The sequence below is a fragment of the Lacerta agilis genome, chromosome 6 (genome assembly GCF_009819535.1).
Source record: "Lacerta agilis isolate rLacAgi1 chromosome 6, rLacAgi1.pri, whole genome shotgun sequence".
NCBI lineage: Eukaryota > Metazoa > Chordata > Lepidosauria > Squamata > Lacertidae > Lacerta > Lacerta agilis.
In genome coordinates, this window is record NC_046317.1 from 92794225 (window position 1) to 92820777 (window position 26553).

General features: G+C 46.0%; 1 protein-coding gene across 3 annotated transcripts in view; it reads right to left on the reverse strand.

Moving 5' to 3' along the window:
* The window catches only part of NOL4L (nucleolar protein 4 like), a 145807-nt gene that overhangs the window by 75617 nt on the left and 43637 nt on the right, over positions 1 to 26553 (reverse strand). The window contains exons 2-4 of one of the 3 annotated variants that reach the window (XM_033153878.1): positions 19839 to 19964; positions 16148 to 16303; positions 3819 to 3939 (exon numbers count right to left, since the gene is read on the reverse strand). In XM_033153878.1, the coding sequence (XP_033009769.1) occupies positions 3819 to 3939; positions 16148 to 16303; positions 19839 to 19964 (403 nt within the window). The remainder of the gene's footprint in view (positions 1 to 3818; positions 3940 to 16147; positions 16304 to 19838; positions 19965 to 26553) is intronic. The other 2 variants (XM_033153879.1, XM_033153880.1) reach the window with 2 other exon arrangements.

Consider the following 26553-nt stretch of genomic DNA (forward strand, 5'->3'; position numbering starts at 1 on the left):
GAGGGTTAAGTTTTGTGTCAACCTGCAATTCCCTGGGTCCCCCCCCCCCCACAATAGATTCATGTAACTAGAGTTGGCCCATGTCCTTTGTGAAAGCTGATCAAGTATAATCTAATCCATCTCTCCTTCATAGGTGAGGAGGCTGCTTCCATCACCACCCTCTCTCCCTGCACAGAGAGAATGAAGCTTTGGAACAAAAGGGTCATTTGTTTTCCCTGCCCCTCCTGGCAAAAGGCTTGCATATGAAGGATTAAAGAAAAAAGAAAAAAGTTTGGCTTGTGTAGATTATTTTTAAGGGCACCTATTGTGAAGGAACAACGAAAGAGTCTTCTGGCACCTAGGTTCTTGGTTGTTTTTGCTGCAACAGGCTAACATGGTTACCCTTCTGGATATTGTGGAACAGGCGCTATTGACAAGGACCTTCATTCATACTGTGCAGAATACAATCAATGTAGCCCCCATCTGGCTGTAACCTCTGCAGCCAAATTCTCAGTGCAAAGCGGGGAGGAAGCAGAGCAAGGACGCAATGCTTACTCAGGGCCAAGGAGCACACTGGAAAAAATACATCACAAGGCAGAAGGCCATTGTTATTTAGCAGATTAACAAGGGACGCATTTCAAAATCAACTGCAAATTGTTCTCATGGACCTGGCAAATGCCAGACTGCTGTTGGAAGGTGAGCATTCAGCACAAATATTCTTCTTCAGAATTTGCAGCATTCAAAATCTTAACATCTGTGTCAGCCATTCAAATAGGAGTTAATACCTGGGCCAACCTGGGAATGAAAAAAGATGCAGAGAAAAACTAACTAAGAGAGCTTGTTGTCAAGGCCACTTTTGGTGTTAGGTACTGGTCCTACAAATCCTCATTCTGCTTTCACAATGGCTCTTAAGGAAAATTGGCTACTGACCAGGGCCTCAGAAAATCCTGATATCTAAGACTTCAATATTATTAGCCATGAACACTTTCTATAGCACTTTCCGTTTCCAAAAGCCTTTACAAGCTTTATTTGCTTTCGTTTCGCAGCACCCCTGTGCCATGTAGTTTTTATGGCTCTCCTGGTGGCTTTAGAGATCAATGTCCACAGGATCCTTCTGGATCAGTTCTGTAGGCTAGGAGTCAGAGGCGTGGTATTATGAGGATTCCTTCCACTCCTAGTGTCAGGTCTGTTATCAGAGGGTGGCAGTAGGCAACTTTTGCAAGGCCCCTTGAGTTTTAAGGCACAGAGTGCCACAGGATTCCCTCCCGAAGATGCTGCTGGAAGCATTTCACCTAGGGATCTGAGGCATGGGATCATCAGTAATGCTGGCTATTTAATTGCTATTGGACCCAATTAAAGAAATTGACTCTGGCATTCATAAACACCCTAGGTCCCAAATAATTGGAGTACTAGTATCTCCTCCATATCTGACAACCTGAGCCTTATGATCTGCGCAGAAGGCCCTTTGCATTGTTCCAGCAATTACTATGCTTCATTACATGGTGATCCGCGGAGGGGCCTTCTCCCTGAAGACCCCAATATGGAACTCTCTCCCTGTGGCAAAACGGCTGTCCCCTTTATCGATTACATTTGCCAACAGCTCAAGACACACAACTTTAGGCAGGCACTTCGGGGAGCATATGCATAGTTAAGGAGCAGCAGCTGATCTCCTGCATTTGGTTTTATCCTTTTACTTTTTGGCTTACATGTACTTATGGCACATGTGAACCCATGCTAACGTTGAACCTGAGCTTTCAAACTCTTGAAAATGGAAATTAAAATAAATAATGCATTTAGGTGTGTTTTCAACTGACCTTCTAATTATTATGGGTTTTATGGGAGGGAGAATCAAATGTTCAAACTTGCCTCTAGATTATAATTTTAATTGTGCCTGGCTAGGGAGCAGGGATCACCAATATTTACAATAGCGGCTTCCACAAAAGTAGCTCTGATCGACCCTCATGCTACACATTTTTGTAGTATCAGTAGGCCTTTGTATAAGGTAAAGGTAAAGGGACACCTGACCATTAGGTCCAGTCGTGTCCGACTCTGGGGTTGCGGAGCTCATCTCGTGTTACTGGACGAAGGAGTCACCATTTACCTTCCCAACGGAGTGGTACCTATTTATCTACTTGCACTCTGACGTGCTTTCGAACAGCTAGGTGGGCAGGAGCTGGGACTGAGCAATGGGAACTCACCCTGTCGTGGGGATTCGAACCGCCGACCTTCTGATCAGCAAGCCCTAGGCTCTGTGCTAAAAAGTTTTAAGTTCTGTGCCTAGGACACCCAAACAGGATATTGCAACTTGTGTACAAATTATGCAAACTGAGTTTCTGCATGCTTTTATTCTGCAGCTTTTACGACTGTATTTCCATATTTTTCATTCTGGTTTAGCTAGCCTCAGGGAGAGGCCACCGGGAGTTCTTCAAGGTACCTGTGCCCCTCCCCCACCCACCTCTCCCACCCATGGCCCTGGCTTCTGAGGTTTCAGCCCACACAATTCCAAGCATCTGTTCACAGGCACCACGGCTCAGAGCCTGCTCCTTTCCCCCTACCCTGAGAGCCGAAGTTCTCTGCTAGCTGAATTCTGTGCCTAATGCCGCATAGGACGCTTTCCCTGCCCTCCTGCGGAATTGCAGCAGACACGTGCCGCCACCCTGGGTACAGGACTGCAAGATCATTGCTAAGCAAAGAGGAGAATGAGGCTCACAGTGCAATCCAAACACAAGACCCATAAGGGATGAGTGAGTTTGGATCTGGTGGATCTTGGGTTTTCCGATCTGAGCCAAAGCTCAGTCCCTCACCCTGGTTCAAGCAGGGGCTCAGCCAGAGAAACTTACACCTACGTAAGTCCCTGAGATGGGGGTATTGTGGGGGGAAGGCAAGGAGAGTCACCTTCTCCAGTCATGTGACCAAGTGCCCGATCCTCAAAAATCAAGCCCCCCCCCACCTTCCAGATTAGATGACAGTAGCTCCTCCCAGTGACTCCTCAACAGAGTGTAGAATAGGGGTCACTTACGCTGGTGTAAGCTATACCAGCTTCCCATGTTTAGGATTGCTCTGTAAAAAATATTCCGCCACCTTCATGAAGCCAATGGGCAGTGAACAGAAGGCCACTTAGTCCTCCTTGGCCAGTGTTGCCCATTTAAGCTGCTACGGGTAAAGTCTCTGGGTGATTACAAACACAGAAGCATGCAGAAAGGGTCCTAGGAGATGTATTCTACACTAAAGGATTGGAAAAGTGAAACCAACAGATGGGACACCCCATTGCATAGGGCAGGGATTCCCAAACTGTGGCCCATGCACTACCAGTGGTCTGCAAGCTTCATTTAGGTGGTCCGTGGCATCTCTGCATTAAATACTCATACTGATCTTTTAATTGTATTTTTATTGCTTCTTTTCTTTCTTATATTGTATTTTATTGTAGAACAATCTGAATTCTATGGAATGCAAATTGTAATACAATAAAACACAACGTAAGAAAGAAAAGAAGCAATAAGAACACAATTAAAAATAACACATAATCTAGAACAGTGCATTACTGCTGCTTCAAGGGGCAAACAAATCCTGAAGTGATCCACCAAGACCATCAGCGATTTTACAAGAGGTCCATCGACTAAGAAGTTTGGAAATCACTGGTATGCAACCTGTAGATGCTTTGTATCAAGTCAGACCATTGATACAAACCAGTGGTTCATCTAACCCAGTGCTGTCAATAATAATAATAATTTTTTTCTTTATACGGCACCCACCTGGCTGGGTTACCCCAGCCACTCTGGGTGGCTTCCAGCAATACTGACTGGCAGCAGCTCTACAGGGTTTCAAGGAGGGAACCTTACCAGTCCTACCTTTGGGCTCCACCCCATTGGAATTGAAATGCATCCTTTTCTGGCACTCCGTGCAGCTCATCAGGAACCTGGTCACAGCTTCTCTTGGAAGGAAGGCGTAAGTTTCAGCAATCTGGAGGAGAAACAAGAAGATGACATCGGTCCATATCCTGGATGAGTAAGTCAGCCCCACATGAGCATATTTTGCCTTGCTGTTTTAGTGCAGGTTCAATGTACAGAAAATGTCAATTTATTTGTTATTTATTTAAGAAATGTATATTCTGCTTTTCACTATATGTCTCAGAGCGACTTATAGGGAGGAGCAAAACATGTAGAAACTAGGCAACTGTACAAAGGTAAAAATTACACTTGTTCCCTCCCCCTTTTTTGCATCTGGCCCCACCCACCTCTGGGAGGTGGCCTCCAGACGGTTACCTGGAAGGGAAAGTGGCCCTTGAGCTGAAAAGGGTTCCCCATCCCTGGTTAGACAGTTCCCCTTAAAGTTTACCAAATTCTGCTTCCCTGACATTGCTTTCTGTTGGTTCTACTCCTGCCCCCCCTAGAGCAACAGAGAACAAGTCCGCTCCTTCTTCTGCATGACAGCCCTTCAAATATTTGAAGACAGCTATCATGTCACCCCTTCAATCCTCTCTTCTCCAGGCTAAAGAGAAGAAGCACTCACTGATCTATTTCCTAAGGCTGTTCCCAGGGAGCTCTGTCACTGGAGAGGAAAATGAATATTCCCAGCTCTACCTAACATAGACATTTTAGGTAGGTGCCTTGCTGCTGGCAGGAGATAGGCTGGATGATGCTGACTGTCCTTCCAGAACTAATATTATTTCATTCCTGGTCCCTGCCAGGGCCGGGCAGCCCATGAGATGAGGTGAGACAGTCGCCTTAGGCAGTAGATCTGGACCTGAAGAGGACATCACTTGTCCCTGCCTCCGTGAGCAAGCCACGGCACTGTCGTAGGCACGCAGGCATGCACCGCCTCCTCCTCCTCTACCATGGGCAGCCCCACTGCTGCTACGGATGTCCCCCACCACCACTGTGGGTTTCGCTGGTCCCTCCAGGAAAACCCAGACATATTCCAGAGCTTGGCCCTCGCTGACGGAGAAAACAGAAAGCTGCTTCGCTTCAGTGCCCAGCTGTACAGCACCATGCGCATTGCTGGTGTGATATAAACGCAAGATGCCGGCTTCAGCCTTTAAAGCCCTGAATGGCCTTAGATCAAGGTATCTGCAGAACAGCCTCCCCCAGTATGATCCTGCCTGAGAACCCCATTCCACTCCAAAGGCCCCCTTCCATGGCTACTTCCCCTCTGGGGTATGGTGAGAGGACCTGCTCAGCTGCAGCCCCCAGACTTTGGAACAGCCTTTGGCAGGACGGGGTGGTGTCACTGCCCACAAATTCCCAGCATGCTTTTAGACAAACTCTTTTACGTTTTCATTGCTATTGTTTGAATAATATACTGTTTTATTTGTAATTCTGTCATTAGCTGCCTCGAGTACAGTTTCTGTGGAAATTGCACAATATAAATCATAATAATATGTACTTATATTTTGGGAAGTTGTTTGTTCACTGTACTTGTGACCACCTCTTAAGATCTCATGATCAAATTTTGCATGATGATTCCTGAGATCAAGGACCAGGTTTTCATCTATGTTTGGTTACAGTTGATTATCATTTTGAATCAAGATGCAAAACTGCGCTTACTCTAACCACTAGTTTCAAATCTGTCCTTATTTTGGGGGGTTCTTAGAATTCTCAAGCAACACCAGGTACAACACTGCCCTCTGTTCTTTAGCCACTTTTGCAAACAATACTTTTGTAAGATCCCCTTCAGGGTACAGGTCTCCAGTTGCCACTTCCCAAATACCCAGCACTTCTTCAAGCCCAATATCAGCAACTGCTTAGAAAGTCTCAGAACAGGGGAACCAGTTCAAATTTATTTATTTCTCTCATCATTTCAACCTACTCACCCTTCCAAGAACAACCCATTATTCCCCCTACCAAGGTTATGGCTAACAATGACAGCATGGTTTCTGCTGGGAACTGATAACACTTTAATAAATATTAACAACAGGCAGGGTTGTTTGCACTCTACCCAAAAAAAAACAAAGCCACCACAAACAAGCCTCACTAAGGAAATCCTAATTTTGTGAGAAAGAAGCAAAAAAGTCCATACTCAAAATAAAATTGACATATTTTCAACTGCCCCTCTGCCAACGTGATAAGTTAGAATATGAAATTCTGAAAAAACTGGCTGGCTTCCATTATTTCTGTGATGGCATCTGAAGAATGTTGACGCTTTATTTTGTATTTTTGTAAACCAATTAGAGGGCTTTTTAAAAAAACCAAGACGTAAATAAACTTGGATAGAAATAAATAAATAAATAAATAAAGGCTGACATTTCCAGGGCCCAAATCTATGCAAGGTTTTGTGCAGTTAAATGTCTGAAGAACTATAGAAGAACAAGCATCACATCATCAACAGTTTGAACATGCTGATTTTTAAAATGGCAGCGCCATAGTCATTCCCAGGACCTACACCCAAGTATTCTGTGATATAATAATAATAATAATAATAATAATAATAATAATAATAATAATAATATATTTATACCCCGCCCATCTGGCTGGGTTTCCCCAGCCACTCTGGGCGGCTTCCAACAGAACATTAAAATGCAATAATCTATTAAACATTAAAAGCCTCCCTAAACAGGGCTGCCTTCAGGTGTCTTCTAAAAGTCTGGTAGTTGTTTTTCTCTTTGACATGATGTGGGAGGGCGTTTCACAGGGTGGGTGCCACTACCAAGAAGGCCCTCTGCCTGGTTCCCTGTAACTTGGCTTCTCGTAGTGAGGGAACCGCCAGAAGGCCCTCGGAGCTGGACCTCAGTGTCTGGGCAGAATGATGGAGGTGGAGACGCTCCTTCAGGTATACTGGACCGAGGCCGTTTAGGACTTTAAAGGTCAGCACCAACACTTTGAATTGTGCTCGGAAACGTAATGGGAGCCAATGTAGGTCTTTCAACACCGGTGTTACGTGGTCTCGGCAGCCGCTCCCAGTCACCAGTCTAGCTGCCGTATTCTGGATTAGTTGTAGTTTCCGGGTCACCATAGCTTTTCGTGAAAGAATGGAGAGCAGGTTTTGAGCATGAGCATGCTCGAAGTCTTTACTGCGCAAAGTAGCCTCGCGGGAGCTGCTCGATTGGCCAGAGGCTGTTCTGTGTCATTCCTGTTCTTTCTGCATTTGGTCCACTGTAATATTTCCAAAACTGATTGACCATGGTTGTGGCAAGAGTGCAAGGCTTAGTCTAACCTCCAGTGCCAGCACAAAGCCCTGAAAACAGACATCTTCTGCTTCTGTTGCTCTTGTTATATATTTATTATCAGTAAGTAATTCACAACTCTTCTGGTGCTCACAGGAATCCTGTAAGGTTCCTGATGCTTCCATCTATCCCATTTTACAGGTAGAGAAGTGTGCCCAAAGGGACAGCAACTTGCACCCAAGGCCATTAAGCAAAGTCAAGACCGAATTGAACCGGGGCCATGTAGGAAGCTGCCTTATACCGCCTTTGTGGAGCCCGGTATTGCCTCCTCTGACTCACCGGCAGCCATTCTCCAGTGCTTCAAAAAAGGTGGCATTTCCCAAACCCACTACCTGAGCTCTTTTCAACCTACGGAGTCTGAACTTGGGACCCTGGATGCTCAAAGCATGTGCTCTGCAAGACTGAGCTCTGGCCCTTCCCAGGCACACTCATTGTGGGGTTAGAAAAGCCTTTGCAGTTTCCCCCTCCTGATTCCCTGCCAAAGTGGCCTCTTTGTGCTGCTGCGAATGCCAGCGAGTCCCATGACAGAAGCGTGGGGCATTTCGTGTCTCAGCAGCAAATCAAGGTTTTAACACATTTGAAAACACAGACCCGCATGAACTGTCTGAGATCACGTTCTGGAAAAGAGATCAGCAGTGTCAAGAACAAAGCCTTGGAAGAAGTGTCTCTTTGTCTGATTTCACAAACAAAAGCATAAGAGATCAGACCGAGGATCCGTTTAGTCCAGGGCTAGCTCCAGGAGTGGGGTGGCCCACCAGATGCCCCGTGAAATGTAGGGGCAGAGCAAAACAGAAATAGTCACCGCTTCTTGCCTGCCCTCAGCATCTGATAGTCAGGCATACACTGCCTCTGAACATGGAGGCTTCATTTAGTCCTCACAACTAATGGTCATTTACCACCCTTGCCACTCCACCAATTTGTCTTAAAAGCCACCTCAGACAGAGGCCACCTCCACCTCTGAGGGTAACCAATTCCACATAGTAAGTATGTGATGTGCCAGTCCTGAACTTACTGCCAATCAATTTCCATCCATCGTTGCTTAAAAGAGGCTTAAGTCCAGTTGTTTCATCTGCGCAAGCACTGCAGCCTGCCAGGTGGAACGGCACCTCCTCTCTTCCCCCTGTAAACTGTTCTGTGGGTTCTCATGACTGCCGCCCCCCAAGCCAATTTCAAGGGGAACATGGGGGGGGGGAAGAGCCCTGTTGCGCAAGTTGCTGAGCTTCCATTTCCACTGACAGGGCTGGTTAAGTGAATCCTGCCCTATGCCGGTATTCCCTGTTTCTGCACAACAACATCATGCATTAGGCATGCTTACATAATTTATTTATTGCATTTATATACCTTTCTGACAAGGCACCCAAGGTGGTTTGCAATTTTAAAATATCAAAACAAATAATGATGTAAAATGTAAAGTTGGCCCGAACATTGTCGTATTCTCACACCATGGTTCTAAATGTATTTACTCGGCTTGCTGATTGTTGTTACGTTTGTTTGTTTTTTACTTTTACTGTTCGCCGCCCAGGAGACATTGCTAATTGCACAGCATACAAACAATGTAAATAAATAAGTATGCTTTACATGTTAAGGCAGCTTCAAAAATCATATTTAATATGCTTCATATTTTCAAGCCAGGTAACAGGGAAAAAGACAGATTTTACTTTAGGAAGGGGCTACATGTTCTGGCACCTTCAGCTAAAAGGTTCTCAGGTATAGAGTGGCTGGGGAAACCCGGCCAGATGGGTGGGGTACAAATTATTATTATTATTATTATTATTATTATTATTATTATTATTATTATTGAAAACCTGAAGAGCTGCTGTCAGGCAAAGGAGACAGCACTGGCCTAAACACACCATTGGTCTCACTCTTTGTCTCACTGTAAAGCAGATTTATATGATCTGAACTGCAGCCTTACAAAAACACACACAACGGGCTTCATTTTTCATAGTAGGAGAACCATGCCTCCGGCAGGAGAGCTCAAATAATGGCCTGTTTCTCTGTGGCAAAAATGGGCAAGAGCACATGATAATGTGTATCATTACGTTTGTGTCTCTTCTCAGGATCAAAAAAAAAATATGAATGTCCTCTGCCAGATCTTTCAGATCAAATAGCTACATTATAGGAAGGGATGTTATTCAAATAAACAAATAGCTGTGGCATTAACCATTCTGTATTGCTAAGTTAAAAAGAAATGGTGGGATGGAGAGGAGTAGTAGGGAGAAAGTCACATTAGAGACTAAACATTCTTAGCAACAATGGAGAAAACACCCTCTGTTTTGTATTCCAATTAACCCTTTTCAGTTTGCGCGCTGAGAAAAACATATATGTGTATGCTTTTTTTAAAAAAAAAAATGAAAATAAACTTTAGGACACATATCACATGAGATTACTCTTAAAAATCAAAACAGAGAAGGAAAAGAGACCTGAACCTTTCTAGAAGAGGGAGAGAGAACTAAAAAAACAAAACAAAACCCAGTGATTTTTTTCAAAGAAACAAGGCACCCTGGTTTTTTCTTAAAAAAATAAATAAAGATACCTATCTCCACTAAGTGGCAGTACAACCCAATTTTTGCTGGCAGGCTAAGAAGCAGCAGGGCAAAGAGCAGGGGGGGGACAACCTGGTCCCACACTGCTTTGGAGATGCCAAGATGGTTGTTCCCTAAGCACTTGCCAAGGCCTCCTAGAGCCCCTTTTGGCTGAGGGGCCACCCTGCCTCACCTTCTTCTCTCAAGAAGCCCACGTGTCAGCAATTCCCCTTTCAGGAGCTGCCCAAAGAAGGGATGCAATTCAGAGGAGGCTGCTTGGCTAATCGGAAAATGAGCTGAAAACTGGACCCCAGCAGTGCCTCATCTTGCTTCTTCCATGTTTTAGTTCAAAGTGTGGCAAAAGCAGCAGTGAGTTTCACGAGTCATTGGGGAACCCATCCTGATCTGAAGGAGAAGAAAAAACAACAACCCCGAACTCTTCTGATCCCAAATGCGGAGATCCGAGCAAATTCACATCCTGCTTTCTGCCACTTGCATCTTCTCCTTCCCCCCTTGCAGGAGCAACTTGTTCTTGAGAGCAATGTGGTAGCAGCTGGAATCTGGCTTACTTGGGCGGTAGCCTGTAGCAGCTTCCATTATCAGAAAAAATACAAAATAATAATAATCATGATAACAGACCACAATAGCTTTGGCTGAAACTCTCCAGTTTCCAGCTCATTAGCACACTTTTCTTGCTGTGAGTCAGCTACTCACGTGCTAGGAAAAGAGAGCAAGTAGAGTTGGTGTATGAATCGACCCTTACACCCTTGGCATGAAACTCAACCTACTGAATCTGGTATTAATTAAATCAACATGTTTATATACCCCCTTCTTCCAAGCAGCCTGGGTTAGTAGATAAGGATACACCCTATTCTTAGCCTCCCAACAACCCTGTGATGTAGGTTTGGCTGAGAGAAAGTGCAGTCCAAATTCATTCACACTGAGCCTCATGCCTGGTGGTGGTGGTGGGGGGTGCGATTTGAAACCAGAACCCTCCGGTTCAAGTCCACCACTTCACACACCTTATGCTCCTGGCCTGATGAAATCCCACAGGATTTCCACAGGAATCTCAACCACCTGAAGCAGGGAATGACAGCAATTGTCTTTCTTTAATGTGTCCCAAATCAGTCTTTGTAAACTCGGTGAATTGGTAAACAGGCAACTGATAACTGCTAGCTCCTCTAGCTGCCATATTAATAACTCTTCCTCCATTCTACCTGTCTACAACATGGCCATATCTGGAAAGCAGGTGGGAAGTTACCCCTGGTGGTTCTGAAGCAGTACTACAAACTTTGTCACTTTCATGTTGTGATCTCATTTAGGAACAGGTAGGTAGCCGTGTTGGTCTGCCATAGTCAAAACAAAATAAAAAATTAAAAAATCCTTCCAGTAGCATCTTAGAGACCAACTAAGTTTGTTCTTGGTATGAGCTTTCGTGTGCATGCACATTTCTTCAGATACACTGAAATAAAAGTCACCAGACCCTTATATATAGTGAGAGAGTAAGGAGGGGTATTACTCAGAAGGGTGGTGGGAATCGGTGATTGGCTGATGGGTGTGGAAAACCTGTTGATGACTGTTAACAAGTGGACTAAGAGCTGTTTGTGGCGAGAATGCCGCTGTCCTGAAATACCTGCACAGATATGGGGACAGACAGATTCAGTTCCAGGGTTCAGTCCTAGAACAGGCGCAGAACTACTTACTGCCTTTGAGCATGTGCAGAATGCTTGCTGAAATTAAGGGAAGGGGCTTCCAGACTGGAGAGCATGACTCTAGGTGGTCTTCTGAGTCCTAGGATGGCCATGTATACTACCTTACAGTGGGCAGTCTGTTTCAACGAGTCCTCTACTTGAAAGGCTGTGTAGTCCTAGGCAAAACAAAATAATAATAATAATAAATCCTTCCAGTAGCATCTTAAGAGACCAACTGGAAGGATTTTATTATTATTATTATTTTGTTTTGACTACGGCAGACCAACACAGCTACCTACCTGTAACTAGTTCCAGGCTGTTTAAAGATAAACAACCATAAGAATGGAGGGGGGGGGGCTTGAAATTGCTGGTCATCAATTAATATCTGGACAGCCAACTAAGCAGGATTGCAGGTCATGTTTTCCCCACTGTGGTGAGATGCACTGTATTTCTAGCCATCAGCTATTATTCCACAAGTTGGTATCCAACTAAGGTGTTCTGTCAGTGCAAGGATTCCCATTTGTACAACCCGCCCCCCACCATGTGTCCAAACCTGCACTGATTTGAGATTTCTGCCAGGCCTTAAGATTCCTTGCATGGATTAGAAGACAGAGAGTCCCCTGCACTGTGAATGTTTTGAAAACTCAGGAACGGATTGAACTCCTAGAACAAATTTGAGGGTGGGGAGGGGAGGAGAGCAACATTGCACATTGTCCCAACATTGCACAAGCAGAAATCATTGTGCCGATGGGATGCATTACTCAGCACTACTTTGGATAGAACCCAAACAGTACATAATGCACCTTGACTTACAAATTAGCAAATACGTTTGTAAATTGCTATATATGCTAATTTATGCTAATCTGTGATGGGGCATAAATGACCACTCTGTTGAGTCCCAGGACCCTTTCAAAAACTAAGCACAGAGTAAGTGTCATCCTATGCAGGAGGCAACCCCTGATGAGGTGTTAAGTTCACTGTGTTTATGTAGTTTATCACAAAGCCCACTCCTGAGGCAGGTAGCTATGTAGTATAATGATTTCTCTGCCACCTCTTTAATTTCTTTTGAAGAAGTACCTTTCTTGCACTTACCCATATTAGGGACACCAGACTGCAGCACTCTGGCAGTCCCCATGGGGCCCTTTCTTGCAAACACGTCAGCTAATTTATTTCTGATAGCCTACCTAAGCAAGCAGAGAATTACCTCCAGCTCCAAATTATCAACCTGATTGGCTGCCCTCTGCAAGTGGAAGACAAAGACTCTCTGCTGAATCTGGCCTAGTTCTCACAGAGGTAGTAAACCTGCGTATTGGGGTGTGCCACTTCAGACTGCAGGTAGGAACTCACAAAAAAACGCTCCCTCTGCCAAGAAATTCCCTACATGCACAAATGTAGCCTACTGCATAGAAGGCTAGGCCTTTTTTTAAAAAAAAATAATCTTTCCTAGCTTTTTATGTTCAGGGTACTTTTGAATTTAATTTTACCATTTTGGTATGGGGGCTCATTTTATCATGCGGACCCTCACCTGCATTCTGAAGTGGTTCAACCCAGAGACACAGTGCTGGGGGGGGGGGCAAGCACCAACAGAGGTGGCAGCAGAGTCCCTCCCACTGAGACAGGGTTCACCCCTGAATCTGGCATCTCAGTATTAATTCTGGTCCAGTGCGGCATCCCCGATGGGGGCACCAGAAAGGGAAGATGGCAGCAGAGTCCTCCCAGGTCAGGAGGGGATACAGGCCTGCTAATGTGATGAGATCAGCTCAAGCAGAGGGGTGGAGCGCGGGCAGATCCAGCCTGCTCCCCTGAGGCTGTGAAAGGCATAGATTAGCACTCCCCGGAGCCAAATTGAAGGAATTGGGGGAGGGCCAGAGCTGTCTACTGTCGAAACAAGCAGAAAGTTTCCTGAATTGTAGTTGTACTGGTGGCCTTGCCCTCCTCCATTATGGAGAGGTCACCCGCCGATAGGCAGAGAAAATCGGCACAGACAATAGCTTTGCTAGCTGCGTGCAGAGGCAACGACAGGGGCAGCCTCCAGGTTGCCCAACCTGCAGCCGCTGTTAGGGGACAGGGAATATGAACAGGAGCTCTTTGCTCCCTGGGAATTATGCCAGAGGCAAACAGAGCCCAGCTGGGGAAGGGAGGGACAGGCCTGCACTGTAGAAAGTCAGGCAGCCATGTGCCCTGTGGAGGATGGGCTCTGGTGAAGGGGTTACAGAGAGAGAGAGAGAGAAGCTGAGTCTTCAGCTGCACGTTTAGCCCCCCTGGATCTCCAGCAGCAACCAAATTGCTGGCAGAGGTGGGGGGGCATGGTAGCCTTGCAATTTTTCAAGCAGAAACCCAAATGTCACAGGAAACCACAGTGCAAAAGCTGCAAGCTGTGCAGCCCTCGGAACGCCTCGCTTGCTGCATTCAGTTGCTCGGTGCCCCAGGAATAAACAGAGCAGCAAAGAATTAGGCAAGAGATTGTAGGCCCCAAGTAAAGGAAGAGAATGGAGAGGCAGAAGCTGCCCCAGTGTTCTCCTACTAGCAAGCCCCTGGGGGCCAGTTCATCTCCAGTCTAGCTAATGTGACTGAAATAAGGATATATGGAAAGAGACTGAGCATGTTACATGGGAAGGGACAGGGAAGCATGTGTTATTACTAATGATAACAACTGAATAAATAACATTCATTCAATTGAGTAACAGTCACTCAATTTGATAAATACTTCAATGAATAACATAAATGTATAGCCCACCACACTTGAGCATTTAGCAATGAAAGCCGAGAAGCAAGCATAAAATGTTACATCAAAATTTAAATGAAATATTCAGTTCAGGAGTACGGGCATGACAACTGCTGGATTCTCCCAATCTGTTGTCCAAATTTACTGGGCGTATAATTTTAATGTGCACAACTGAGCCACCTGTCCCTCTAGTCAGCATCCTGCTGGAACCTCTAGAAGATTCTGCAAGCAGTAGGAGATGGAAATACGGAGGACTACTGTATGTCCTAGGAAAACTAACAGTCTGGGCCAAGGAAAACTGATTTCTCCATCTTGAATAAATAATGTCAATTAAGCCAATCTATTCCCATGTTAGTGGTGTTTTTAGTTCTATAGACATTATTATTTCCATTATACCAAAAGTCTGGAATATATTACTGATGTATCTGGCCCCCTTTTTGTCTCGGTTTCAATATTTCTAACCTGTGGTGATGCTGTTTATGCTTAATTTTGCATTTAATAAAAATAACTTTTAAAACCAGGGGTCAGCAACCTTTTTCAGCTGTGGGCCGGTCCACCGTCCCTCAGACCATGTGGTGGGCCGGACTATATGGGGGGGGGGTGAACGAATTCCTATGCCCCACAAATAACCCAGAGATGCATTTTAAATAAAAACACACATTCTACTCATGTAAAAACATGCTGATTCTTGGACTGTCCGCAGGCCGGATTGAGAAGGCGATTGGGCCGCATCCGGCCCACAGGCCTTAGGTTGCCTACCCCTGTTTAAAACCACAAGCCAATCTATATGCATTTGCTTATTCTGGGGATGCCATCATCTTCTTCTGCTTATGAAGGGGAAGGGCAAAAAGTTAGCTAAGAGTTTTTGACGTCCTGCCTTCTGATTTCTGGCTTAAGAAGACTGGAACCTTCCTCGTTCCAGTTGTGTGCTCAATATCTGAGCTGCTGAGAAGATACCGTGATCACACATTCAAATCGAAGCTTGGTCTGCAGCACTGAGGACTAGCCACCTGCTTTTTAAAAAACAAACAAACCAGCAACCGGCATGCTGAGTTCTACACCCAACACCAAATGTGAGGCAGAAGAAACATACTTGGCCTGCCTCAATATACCTTTTACAGGTAGGTAGCCGTGTTGGTCTGCCATAGTCAAAACAAAATAAAATTAAAAAAATCCTCCCAGTAGCACGTTAGAGACCAACTAAGTTAGTTCTTGGTATGAGCTTTCGTGTGCATGCACACTTCTTCAGATACACGAAAGCTCATACCAAGAACAAACTTAGCTGGTCTCTAAGGTGCTACTGGAAGGAATTTTTTATTTTATTTTGTTTCAAAATACCTTACCTGTCTCAGAATATGAAGTTTGCATGTACAGTTATCACAGTACCCCAAGAGCTACTAGGCCTCTTTAGCATTTGTCCTAATTCTTTTTAAAGCCGTTTATGCTAATAACCTATCACAAAATCCATTACAGCAGAGCCAGAGCAGTGTATGAGCTGCAAAAGACCACCATAAATGCATGAGGCAGTCTTAGGCAATCTACCATCTTTCCAGCTTCGGCCCCCTACCCAACTCCATTCGCCGTATTGGTTTAATACTACTACTGCTGCTGCTGCTGACGATGATCTACCTCATAGGGCTGTTGTAAGGACCTGAGACAATGCCCGTGAAACACCTTTGAGCGCTCAGGAAACATTATATATATATCTTAAGTATTGCAAAGCTTTGGCAAGACGTTCCATAGGCTGAGCATGCGCTGAATGGCGAAGTACTTCCTTTGTTTAAGAAGCATTTCCTTTTCATCCTGCATGGCTGGTCACTGCCTTCCCCGTGCCTTGCTGCTCATGCCTGGCCCCTCCTTTCTCAAAGCACATCTGCCACGGCCATCTCCTCTCCCCCCACCCTGCTTCCACTGATGCCCACTCTGATCCCTCTTAGCCAGTCCTTCTCACATGCAAGAGCCTGTTCCCTAGTCAGCCCACCTCTGGGTGTGTGAAGGGGGGCATAGTGGGATGTGGCCACTGGCCCATTGGGGGCCTCTGTCAGAGGTACAAAGACAAGAATCTCACCGCCCGGTAGGTCTTCTTCTGCCCGGCATGTTTGGGTGCTTTGCCTGGCTCCGCCGAGCTCTCCACATGCATCGAGTAGATGATGTCAAAGAAATCTTCCACCACAGCGACGCGCTTGAGAGCGATGCCCTCGGGCTCCGACAGACCATCTGCCCCCTACAACAGCGCAGGCAAGTCAAGTTAGTCTCAGGAATGGGTGACAGAGGTGAAGAAAAGGGCTGCAGGATAATATGAGCGGAGCGGGCAGTCGGGAGGGAGGGAAAGGGTGAAACACAGAATCCCACTCCTGCCAAGGTCTGAACATGTAAGGAGAAGGGGTGTTTGAGGTGGTTCCTATCAGGGCAAGGAGTGTGATATTTGCTGCTGCTGCTGCTGCCGCCGCCGCCACCAAAAACCAAAGCCAAAATGGGAGAGGTGAAAGCAGGAGAACCCATGAAGAAATCCCACTCTTCTTATTTATAGCAATCTCATCAACAGACTGGGGCATGTGTGTTTTTGTCTGGGCCACCTCCATCGCTCCCCTGCTGGCTACACAATGCTGGCTATCAATCAGTGAAAGAACTGTTAGTTGTTAAACACCTGCCTTTTAATTGAGCAATTTCAACAAAGTTGCACATTATCAAGAGAAGCGACTTCCTGATATATTTAAAGAAACGTAAAATTATGTAGGCTTTATTAAGTAAGCATCTACCACTCGAACTTAGAAGATAGGTGATATATTTATTAAGGTTTTCTTCATTCTTTAATACGGTAGCATACCAGAGCCCCTCCACCAGCACACACACACCCCATACTCACAAAACTTAAAACGGGAGCTCCTGGAGGGATCCTATTCCTGCTGGAAACAGCAGGACCAGTTACAGGTGGGTAGCCGTGTTGGTCTGCCATAGTCAAAACAAAATCGAAAATTCTTTCTAGTAGCACCTTAGAGACCAACTGAGTTTGTTCCTGGTATGAGCTTTCGTGTGCATGCACACTTCTTCAGATACCTTCAGATACTTCTTCAGGTACTTCTTCAGGTATCTGAAGAAGTGTGCATGCACACGAAAGGTGCTACTAGAAAGAATTTTCGATTTTGTGGAAACAGCAGGATTTGTACTTGGTGCTGATTTTACACAGTGCCAAATGCAAGGACTCTTGCAAGGGACCATTGGCTTAAAGAGTGCCCTCCCAATTGTTCCCTTGCAAGGGAGCTTGCGTCCAACACTGCTTAAATGCAGTGCCAAATGCAAGTCCCGCTGCTTCCTAGTAGGGACGGATCCACCTGATCTCCTATGATGCTATGTGATTGTCCACAGTGGTTCCCCAACCCTGTCTTAAAAATAATAGTTGCACAATTAACATTTTGCCCTTACAAATTCATATTGGATTCAGTTCACGAAATCAATGAAAACTTTTGGTGATTAACCTATCAACTCTAAATCTATTTGCTAAGTGTTTTGAACTCTCAACCCCCTCCTTTAACAATGTGCCACCAGCATGAACCCTGCTCAGCTAGGAATTCTGTAGTGTCTGGGAAGGAGAGAAATAAAGGGCAGTGTAAATCAGTACAAAAAGAGTATACATGTAAGCCAACTTTGTTCTGAAGTCTTAGCACTCATTGGTCATATCTTGAAAGCTGGTTGATGGGGCATAACATTCTCCATGTGTTGTTCCTTGTAAACATAAGGGCTAGAAGCTTGTTTTATGGCAGAAAGAAAGAAAGAAAGAAAGCTGCAATTTCGAGAAAGGTGCCTGGGTGTCCTTCTCATTAACTACACTACTGACCTGACTCATTGCCTGGCCTGCCATTTAGAGCACTAAGTGTCACACATTCCCCATGTGTATTGCAAATGTCCAGTGTGCTGAATGAGCATGCCTGATACCCAAGCATTGCTCTAGTACAGGATGATGTTTCAGCTTGCAGAAGCTGAGCTAGGGCAGGGAGCAGGCTAGACAGGTGCGTCCATCAACACACATGTGCACACACACATGCCGTCTAGACCAATAAGCAGGGCACCTTTTTCACCTTGGGGCCAGGATCCCTGGAGGAACAGCACTGAGTCACCCTCCTCCCCGCCTCTGACCTTTCCCAGATTTCACATTCATTTTCTCTCTCTCTCTGACATACAGCCAAACAGTAGCAGTGCAGCTAAGCTTGGAGTGCAAGTAGGGGGTGCTCTAAACCAGCCACGTGGCAGCAGGACAGAAGAGGCGAATGCCACTGAGCATCTTATCTGGCTGACATAAAGGGCGCTGGCTCATCCTGGCAAGACTTGCCAAGGGAAAGGAGGCATACCTTGTTCCCTAGCTAGTTATTTGTGCCACACCCAAAGCTCGTGTGCCACGAAAGCTGATGGAAAATGAGATCTTGAAGGAATGAGGCAAGCATACTTTGTCTAAAGATTGGAAATCATGCTGTTACAGTGCTGATTTTTCAACACGTCAGACAAGGGTGCTGAGGAGCTCATGGAAAATGTGCAACTAAGGTTTCACTGGCTGTCAACTACAGCTGGCTCAGAGTTTGTGCACACATGTGAGTGTGCTGTTGTCTGCATTCACAGAAACTACTCATTCACAAAAATTACACAGAATTCACTGCTGAGATGTGGTGATGGCCACTGGCTTACAATGGCTTTAAAAACAAAAGTAGAACAAATTGATGGAGGGTGTCAATCAATAACTATTAGCCATGATATCTAAATATACAGCGTCAGTATACCTCCGAATACCAGACACTGGAGACAACAGCAAGGGTAGGCTGCTCCATTTATACCGTTTTTGCACTTCTCAAAGGCTTGTATTTAGCCTAATCCATGAGGGCTGTCATGCAGTCATGCAACTGCATGCACAACTACATATTTAATTACTCTTCTAACAAGCCTTTGTACTTTCATAGGGAAAGATCCCGATCTGAAACTCTAAAGAACCACTGTCAATCAACGTAGACAATACTGCATAAAGGATGTCATCGGCCTGACATGTTATAAAGGAGCTTCTACGTTCCTCCTTATGTACTTAACAAACCCCTGCTTTAACCAGAGAGATTTCTTTTTAAATTCAGCACTTAATGCAAGAAATCTTTCATTTCAGTATAAAGTGAAGCAAATTGTGTCATAGATGAGGACAAAACTAAGCCCACCTCATGTTTTCAAGTGGGAGCTTCTGGACATTCCCTTTCTCAGCACTCTAAGGAAGATTTGCAGGCTAGTCTTACGCAGAGTGACGTGAAGTCCAGTGACCTCAACAGACTTCAGCACACCTAACCCTAAACAGCATTGACTACTTAGCTGTATTTACATTCTCTGTGCAACTGAGAAACATGCACAGAAGATATATGAATACATCTACTTTTAAAAGAAGTAGGACCAGTAAAAACGCTGCCAATTTTAAGTTTATTATACTGTTTTAAGTATTATTAATTTGTTGTTGAATAGAGGTAGAGAGAATCCTAAGCTGCCTGCCATTTCACTAGGTTATCTCTCAGGCAAGCCCAAACCTTGCACTAAGAGGACAGGGGGGATGATGATGATAGCATCTTGCTAGTAATATTATCATGCCCTTTGTGCAGGTGTGGGCAGAGAAGAGGTCTGAACAGGGAGCTTTCTGGGTTCTTAGATACCATACAGTACTACCTCTGGGTGGCGAGGCAGGGTTAGGGGGACAGACAAATATGCTGACAGTTTTCCAGGCCGCTGCTTGAACCTGTTACCTTTTCTGAATCCTTGGAGGTGGCAATAGAGCTTCCAGCATCTGCACCTCCTCTATCTGCCTGCCTCTTCAACGTCTGCTTCTTCATTCTTGGGCTTATTTTCTGCCCCTCATTAGCAATTTCAGTCTAAGAGGAATGACAAAGTGTCACAAAATGGAAAAAACCGGACACATGCTCTCTTAAGTGTTTCCTCCCTGACAACATAACTGACTTTTAAGATCTTGGGGGCAGGAACCCAACTTCTTCTTTTTCCCCCAAGTCCCTCTGTAAAGTATCAGATGAGATGCTGTTCACTTGACAGGATCCCTCGCCTCCCACAACAAGTGACCATTCCTGCTTAGAAAATTGGTGGGTAAGAATAGCAGTCACTCAGGCTTCAGTCTTGCCTCGGACCTTTAGAGACACTTCTCTAGCCCAACCTCCTCGAGACTTCTGGACACCCTACACATAAATCGTACCTTGCAACAGATATTTATTGTCTCTCCTTAAAGGACTCCAGAAGATTCCACAACTAGCTAAGCCTGTTCCATGGAAGCCCAGCTATGTGTCCCTATTTCCAGCTTAGGCTGCAATCCTATCCCCTCAGCTGGGAGTAAGACCCATTGAACTCAATGCAACTTACTTCTGAGTGTAGGGGGCTGTTAATTTGCGAAGGTCAGGGTTAAATGCAGTCTCCCTGGCCCTGCTTCTCTGCCTTTAACAGAGCCCGACATCCAGAAATTTAACAAGCTCAATTTCTCCTGGCTTGGAAATAGGTGGTAGGAACACTTGTTCAATTTCTGCCGTCAATTTCAGGCTGCCGTCAATTTCAGGCTGCCGTCAAAGGCTCAGGGGCAGTTTTGGGGTTGTGTTTTTTTGGTAAGGTATCTCCCCTGGCTACTATCGGAACCCATTAAACTTTCATTCAACAGACCCTTGCAATCTGCCGTTCTCTCTCTTCTTCACTGCTGCATTTCACATTCTAAAAAAAAAACAAAAAACCCTAACATGTCTCTCTTTTGGCTCTAAGATGAGCACACGCTTGACTTTGGTTTTCTAGTGAAAATCAACAGATATCTCCGCTGAGGCCTCCCACATACCAAACAGTGGAGAACTGCCACCCTTGCCCAGACACTTTCTAAAATGCAAAAGGAACTGCCCAGCACCCAAATTAGTCCAGCCTCCTCTTGCCCCACCCTCTCCAGCTCCCAACATTGACGGATGCATCTGCAGCTCAATGTGCAAGTGTGGGACCTTTTGCGTTATACGAAAATACGTAAGAATTCAGACATCCCCATGACTGGCATTAATCCTGGTGGTTTTGGGCAGCACATCACCATAGCTGATCCTGGGATGGCCAGCGAGTCTCAAGCAAAAGCCTGTGTGCTGGGTGGCTGTAGAAACAGTGTTCTCAGGAATAGCACTATCATTTCCCTGATGGGGGGGGTGGATTTGAGTCTCCCTCCCCATGTAGCAGCAGCACTATAGGCTCCACACCAACAGCAACTATCCATTTTGTTCATTTATGGAGGAAACGTATGGACCTCTTTTCAACTTGCATATATTGGAGGGCTTCCTTCCCTCTCAGCTCATGTGGGCGAATTGTGGGCTGCTTGGCACTTGCAGAACCATATGAGGAGTGAAAACACTAAGAGAGTGGAAATGGGGAAACTCTGCCATTGATGTAAATCAGATTATTAGGGCTGAACTGCCCAAAGCCAAACAGTCTTAAGGACTGCTACTCCGAAAGGGGGTGCAAGAGTATGCAATGCTTGGAACCCATTTCCCCATCACTTCCTGTCGGAATACGTTTCACGGATCCGCCATGGATTCATAATTTATTGGTTATTTTATGGGTTTTTTAAGGTCTACTTTTGGTATAATTGCGCGCAAAAGTGAAAGTGAATGAATAGTGTGATTCACTTACAAGATTAATCCGCCTTTATTTTGTAGATCCGGTCATGTTCAAAGTTGTTAATGAGCGTTAAACTTGCTTCCCGCCTTTTTGGAGGGCAGCAACAGTGATTTTATTGGTTAAAGTACTTATGATGATGTCACGTTTGTTCCCTAATAAAAGGCAGAGGCACCCCGCTTAGGTGGAGAGAGTAGCACGAGATCGCACGTTCTTCTTATGTTCTTTTTAGTTGGGTTTTAGTTGAAGTCAAGTTTAGTTTAAGGGGCTAGGAGCGGGCTGGACGGGTTGGATGGGTTTTTCTTTAGTTAGAGTTAGATCGCGGAAGATCATTCGGTTTAGCCTTAGTTAGGTTTTCTTTAGGTTAGCCTAGGGTTAGGCCCGCGGAAGATATTTCGGTTTTAGTTTATTTAGTTAGCCTCGCGGAAGATTGGGCGCACAGGGTCTTTAAGTTTAGGAGAACTTAGCTTAGGGGACGAGCCTACGCGGGTTCTGCCGAAGCCACTAAAGATACTACCGGTGTCTGTCTTCCTTTGGGGTTAACGGGGGAGTAAAGTAAAATTTTAATTTTCTGTAAATCGGTCCGCCTATTCAGAGTCAGGGTACAAATTTTATTTCACGAGGCAACGTTTCTTTAAAGAAGGCAACTAGGAACTCACACACCATCAGAGTCTTCAATTGGCTTACTCATCATCCTTCAGACTGTGAGGCTTGGCCGGCGACCGTGCTCAAAAGCACGCGGAACGCTGGCCACTTTCCCCGCAACTGGTACCTCGTGCATAACCAATCCAAGGCCGTGCACGAGGAGCTCCAGCAACCATACCCCGACAAGTGGTGCCCTCTCTGAGGTAAAGCGTAGTCAAAAATCGCTTCCACGAAGACTCCGGTTAAAGGCAACATATCGGAAGTGGCTCGGAAACAGACATTGAGAGGTGAGGTATAACGGCCCGGTTTATCTAGGATTTCGCTGCAGTAGCGCGAATCCACCGCTTGCCCAAAGTAGTGTAAATAGAAGTCGCGCGCGTGTATTTTTGCCCCAAGGGGTCCCCGGGTAGAGCGGCAAGGAGTTTAGTGTAAGCCTACGGGCAGAGTAAGGTCTTCCCTAAAGCCTACGGGTGGGAAGGGTCTGGCTAAAGCCTATGGGTGCCAGGGTTTTCGGTCAAAGCCTACGGGTAGGGCCGGTGTCTCCCGAAAAAGCCTACGGGTGGGAGGGAAAGGTTTTCTGGCTAAAGCCTACGGGTGCCAGGGTTTTCGGTCAAAGCCTACGGGTAGGGCCGGTGTCTCCCGAAAAAGCCTACGGGTGGGAGGGAAAGGTTTTCTGGCTAAAGCCTACGGGTGCCAGGTTTTTCGGTCAAAGCCTACGGGTAGGGCCGGTAGCCCCTAGTAGAAGCCCACGGGTGGGGGCGGAGGTTTTCTGGCTAAAGCCTACGGGTGCCAGGTTTTTCGGTCAAAGCCTACGGGTAGGGCCGGTAGCCCCTAGTAGAAGCCCACGGGTGGGGGCGGAGGTTTTCTGGCTAAAGCCTACGGGTGCCAGGTTTTTCGGTTAAAGCCTACGGGTAGAACCGGTGTCCCCTAGTAGAAGCCTACGGGTGGGGGAGGAAAAGTTTTGGAAAAGTGTTTAAAAAATGGGCTCCTCACTCTCAACTGCTCAAGTAAAATTTTGTGAAGACTTATTGTACCTTTTGAAAAGAAATGGTCACCCTGTCTCTGAATCAGAAGTAGAGCTTTTAGTTAAAACCATTGGGGAAATTTGTCCCTGGGTCCCTAAGGAGGGAACGAAAGATTTAGCCTCATGGGAAAGGATCGGGTTAGAATTTATGGCCAACCCGAAAATCGGAATTCCTGTACAATTAGTATGGAGCAAAGTAAGAAACTGCTTTCAACAAATCGCTCCAAGAAATGTTTTGCTTAATGGAACAGTGAATTTAGGAAATACTGCTTTTAATAGTGCCCCTGTGCTGCCGCTTGCGGTTGTGCCATTTTCGGCCCCCTCGCAGCAGCCAGTTCAGGCCCCGTTGTCGTACACGCACTCGCCCTTGTCCAATTTGTCGTTGCCAGATTCATTGCCGCCTGTGCCGGTGCAGCAGACGCCGTCGGCCTTTCAAGCCCCGCCGCGAACTGCCCCACCGCCAGTCGCTCAGCAGTCATCGCAGGCCTTTTACCAGCCAGCGATTTCAAGTCAGCAGCAGCCGCGGACCTCGCTCCAAGCAACGGTCCCGCTTCCTCCATCGCAAGCCGCGCTTTTGCCAGCGATCCAGCAGCAGCAGCAGCAAGCAGCCTTTTTGCCAGCAAACCCTGCTGCCCTGCAGGCCGCGCTCAAGCCAGCAGCTCCAGTTTTGCAGCAAGCTGATTTCCAATCAACAGCAATCCAAGCTTCAATGCAAGCAGCACAACAGCAATTTACCAACCCTTCAGCACCTCCAATGCCAATGCAGATTCCAAGACAAGAGCAAAGCCAAACAATGATGATCCAGATGCCAGGACTTGCAGTACAGAGCCAACAACCTTATGCTCCAACTTCAAGTCAGCCATCTTGTCTTCATCCAACTTCAAGTCAGCCATCTTGTCTTCGTCCAACTTCAAGTCAGCCATCTTGTCTTCATAGTCAGCCATCTTCAAGGCATCCAGATGTCAAAGACTCTTTAGCGCCATCTAGTGGCCCATCATTTGGAAAGCATCAAGAAGATTTAAACTCACTGATGCCACCTACAGATCCAACAGTAATGCAACCCATCTGCAGAACTCAAGCTTTAGAAGCAGCTTTGGGACAAATAGATTTTAGTGCTGATCCAATGCACATCTTTCCAGTGATTCGTGCCAATGGAGGACAACCTGCAAGATATCAAGCCATTCCTTTTGAAACACTACGTGAACTGCGAAAAGCCATACGCGAAAATGGACTTCAAGCTCCTTATACTAGAAGTTTACTTGAAGGACTGTCCACTAGTAGACTTCTGCCATCTGATTGGAAGTTGATTCTTCGCACCTTCCTGTCGCCTACAGATGCTCTTCTGTGCCTGCAAGAGTGGAAAGAAGTAGCAGCCAGACGTGCAACGCCACTTGCCACAGAAGATATGCTCACAGGATCAGGACATTACTCCAATCTCAATCAACAGCTAGCCATACCTGATGCTGCACTTGTCACCATAGCAGACATTGTAGTCAAAGCTTGGCGCAGACTACCCAATCGCACAGATGCTAGCTCAGTATCAGGATTCGCTGCAGTTAGGCAAGGTCCAAAAGAACCTTATGGGGATTTCGTGGATCGCCTGATTGTTGCAGTGGAACGCCAGATAGAAGATCGTCATGCCAGAAACATGCTGACGAAACAACTTGCCTTTGAGAATGCCAATGATGACTGCAAGAATGCCCTAACAGCAGTTGCAGCTCGTCCAGATGCCACATTGACTGAGATGCTACGCGTCTGCCAGAATGTCGGTACCCACTCCTACAAAGCACAGCTCTTGGCAGCTGCGGTACAGATGCCACGTCAAGACAGCTCTACGCCAGTCAAGAAGTGCTATGGGTGTGGAGGCGATGGGCATTTCCGGTCGCAGTGCACAACAACGCCAAGGCCTTCTGCCAAGCCGCCAGAGAGATGTCCCATCTGTCAGAAAGGATTTCATTGGGCAAATGATTGTCGCTTGAATCCACAAAACACATCACCTACCTCATCTCCAGTTCAGGGAAACGGTTCTGCGGGCCGCGCCCCGGCCCCGGTAAAACAATAGGGTGCAAGTTCAAGAACATCATGAAGGTCAACCATCCCAGAAAGGTGAACAATGCTACTCCTTATCCAGGTCATCAGGAAAAAAGAATGATCCAGAGAGATATCTACTCTTCAGATGTCCAGAGAAAAGATGTGACCTCATCAAGCATTCAGGTTCCAGAGGTTTCATCATCTGCCTTACCTATTCCAAGGGTTCCAGTAGAGAACATAGCATTCAGTTCACCTTCTGCTAACCGCCCTTCAGTTCCTACTGATGTCACCCCCGCTTCACAACAAGCAATCACAGTCAAGTCTCTGATCGCAGAATTGCCCTCTACATTGAGAAAACATCCTACTGAGGTCAACCTCGCAGCACCTGAGCTTTACTCACCATTGAGTCAAGGTCAATCTGTCATCGAAGGACATTTGCCCTTGGTGAAACAGCAGTGTTCAAGTTGCAGCCCAGCTGATGATCACTTTCCATGTGGCCAAAGAATACAAGTGAGTGAGCCAGCTCCCTCTTGTGGAAGCTTAAACATCACTCCAGTTAACAATGTCCACACCTTTGTGTCACCTCCAGCTTTTAAGCTCAGCCCGCCACAATCACTGCCTCGCGTCAAAGAGGAAGTTCCATCCTGCCAGTTTGATGCACAACTGCCTGAATGCCAACAGGTTCAACAGCATCAGCAACTTTTACCAACAGAAGAACCTCAAGTTTGCCAACTCAACGCCAAGCAGCTTCAGAGTTGCCAACTTCAGCAGTGCAAAAAACCCGAAGCCAAAAAGATGTCTTCAGACACTGCCAATGAAGAACAAGAAGAATCTTCTGTCCCAGGTATACCACTCTTCTTAACAGAGGACTGTTATTTTTCAAATCCATGGTTTGCTCAGCAATTGCCAACATCCATTCGTGGTCCATTCCCAGACACCTCAATTTGCCTTATTCTGCCTAGGATGGATCGCCTCCCTGCCACAGTCACACTGACTGCAGGCCTAGTTCGAATCACAGATTCATCGCAGTTGCTGATTCCAGGATTTTCAACTGTTCCTTGTGTCCTAACAAAAGGTTTGGAAATTGCCAGACTCTATTTGCTTACTTCTACACCTACAGCTCC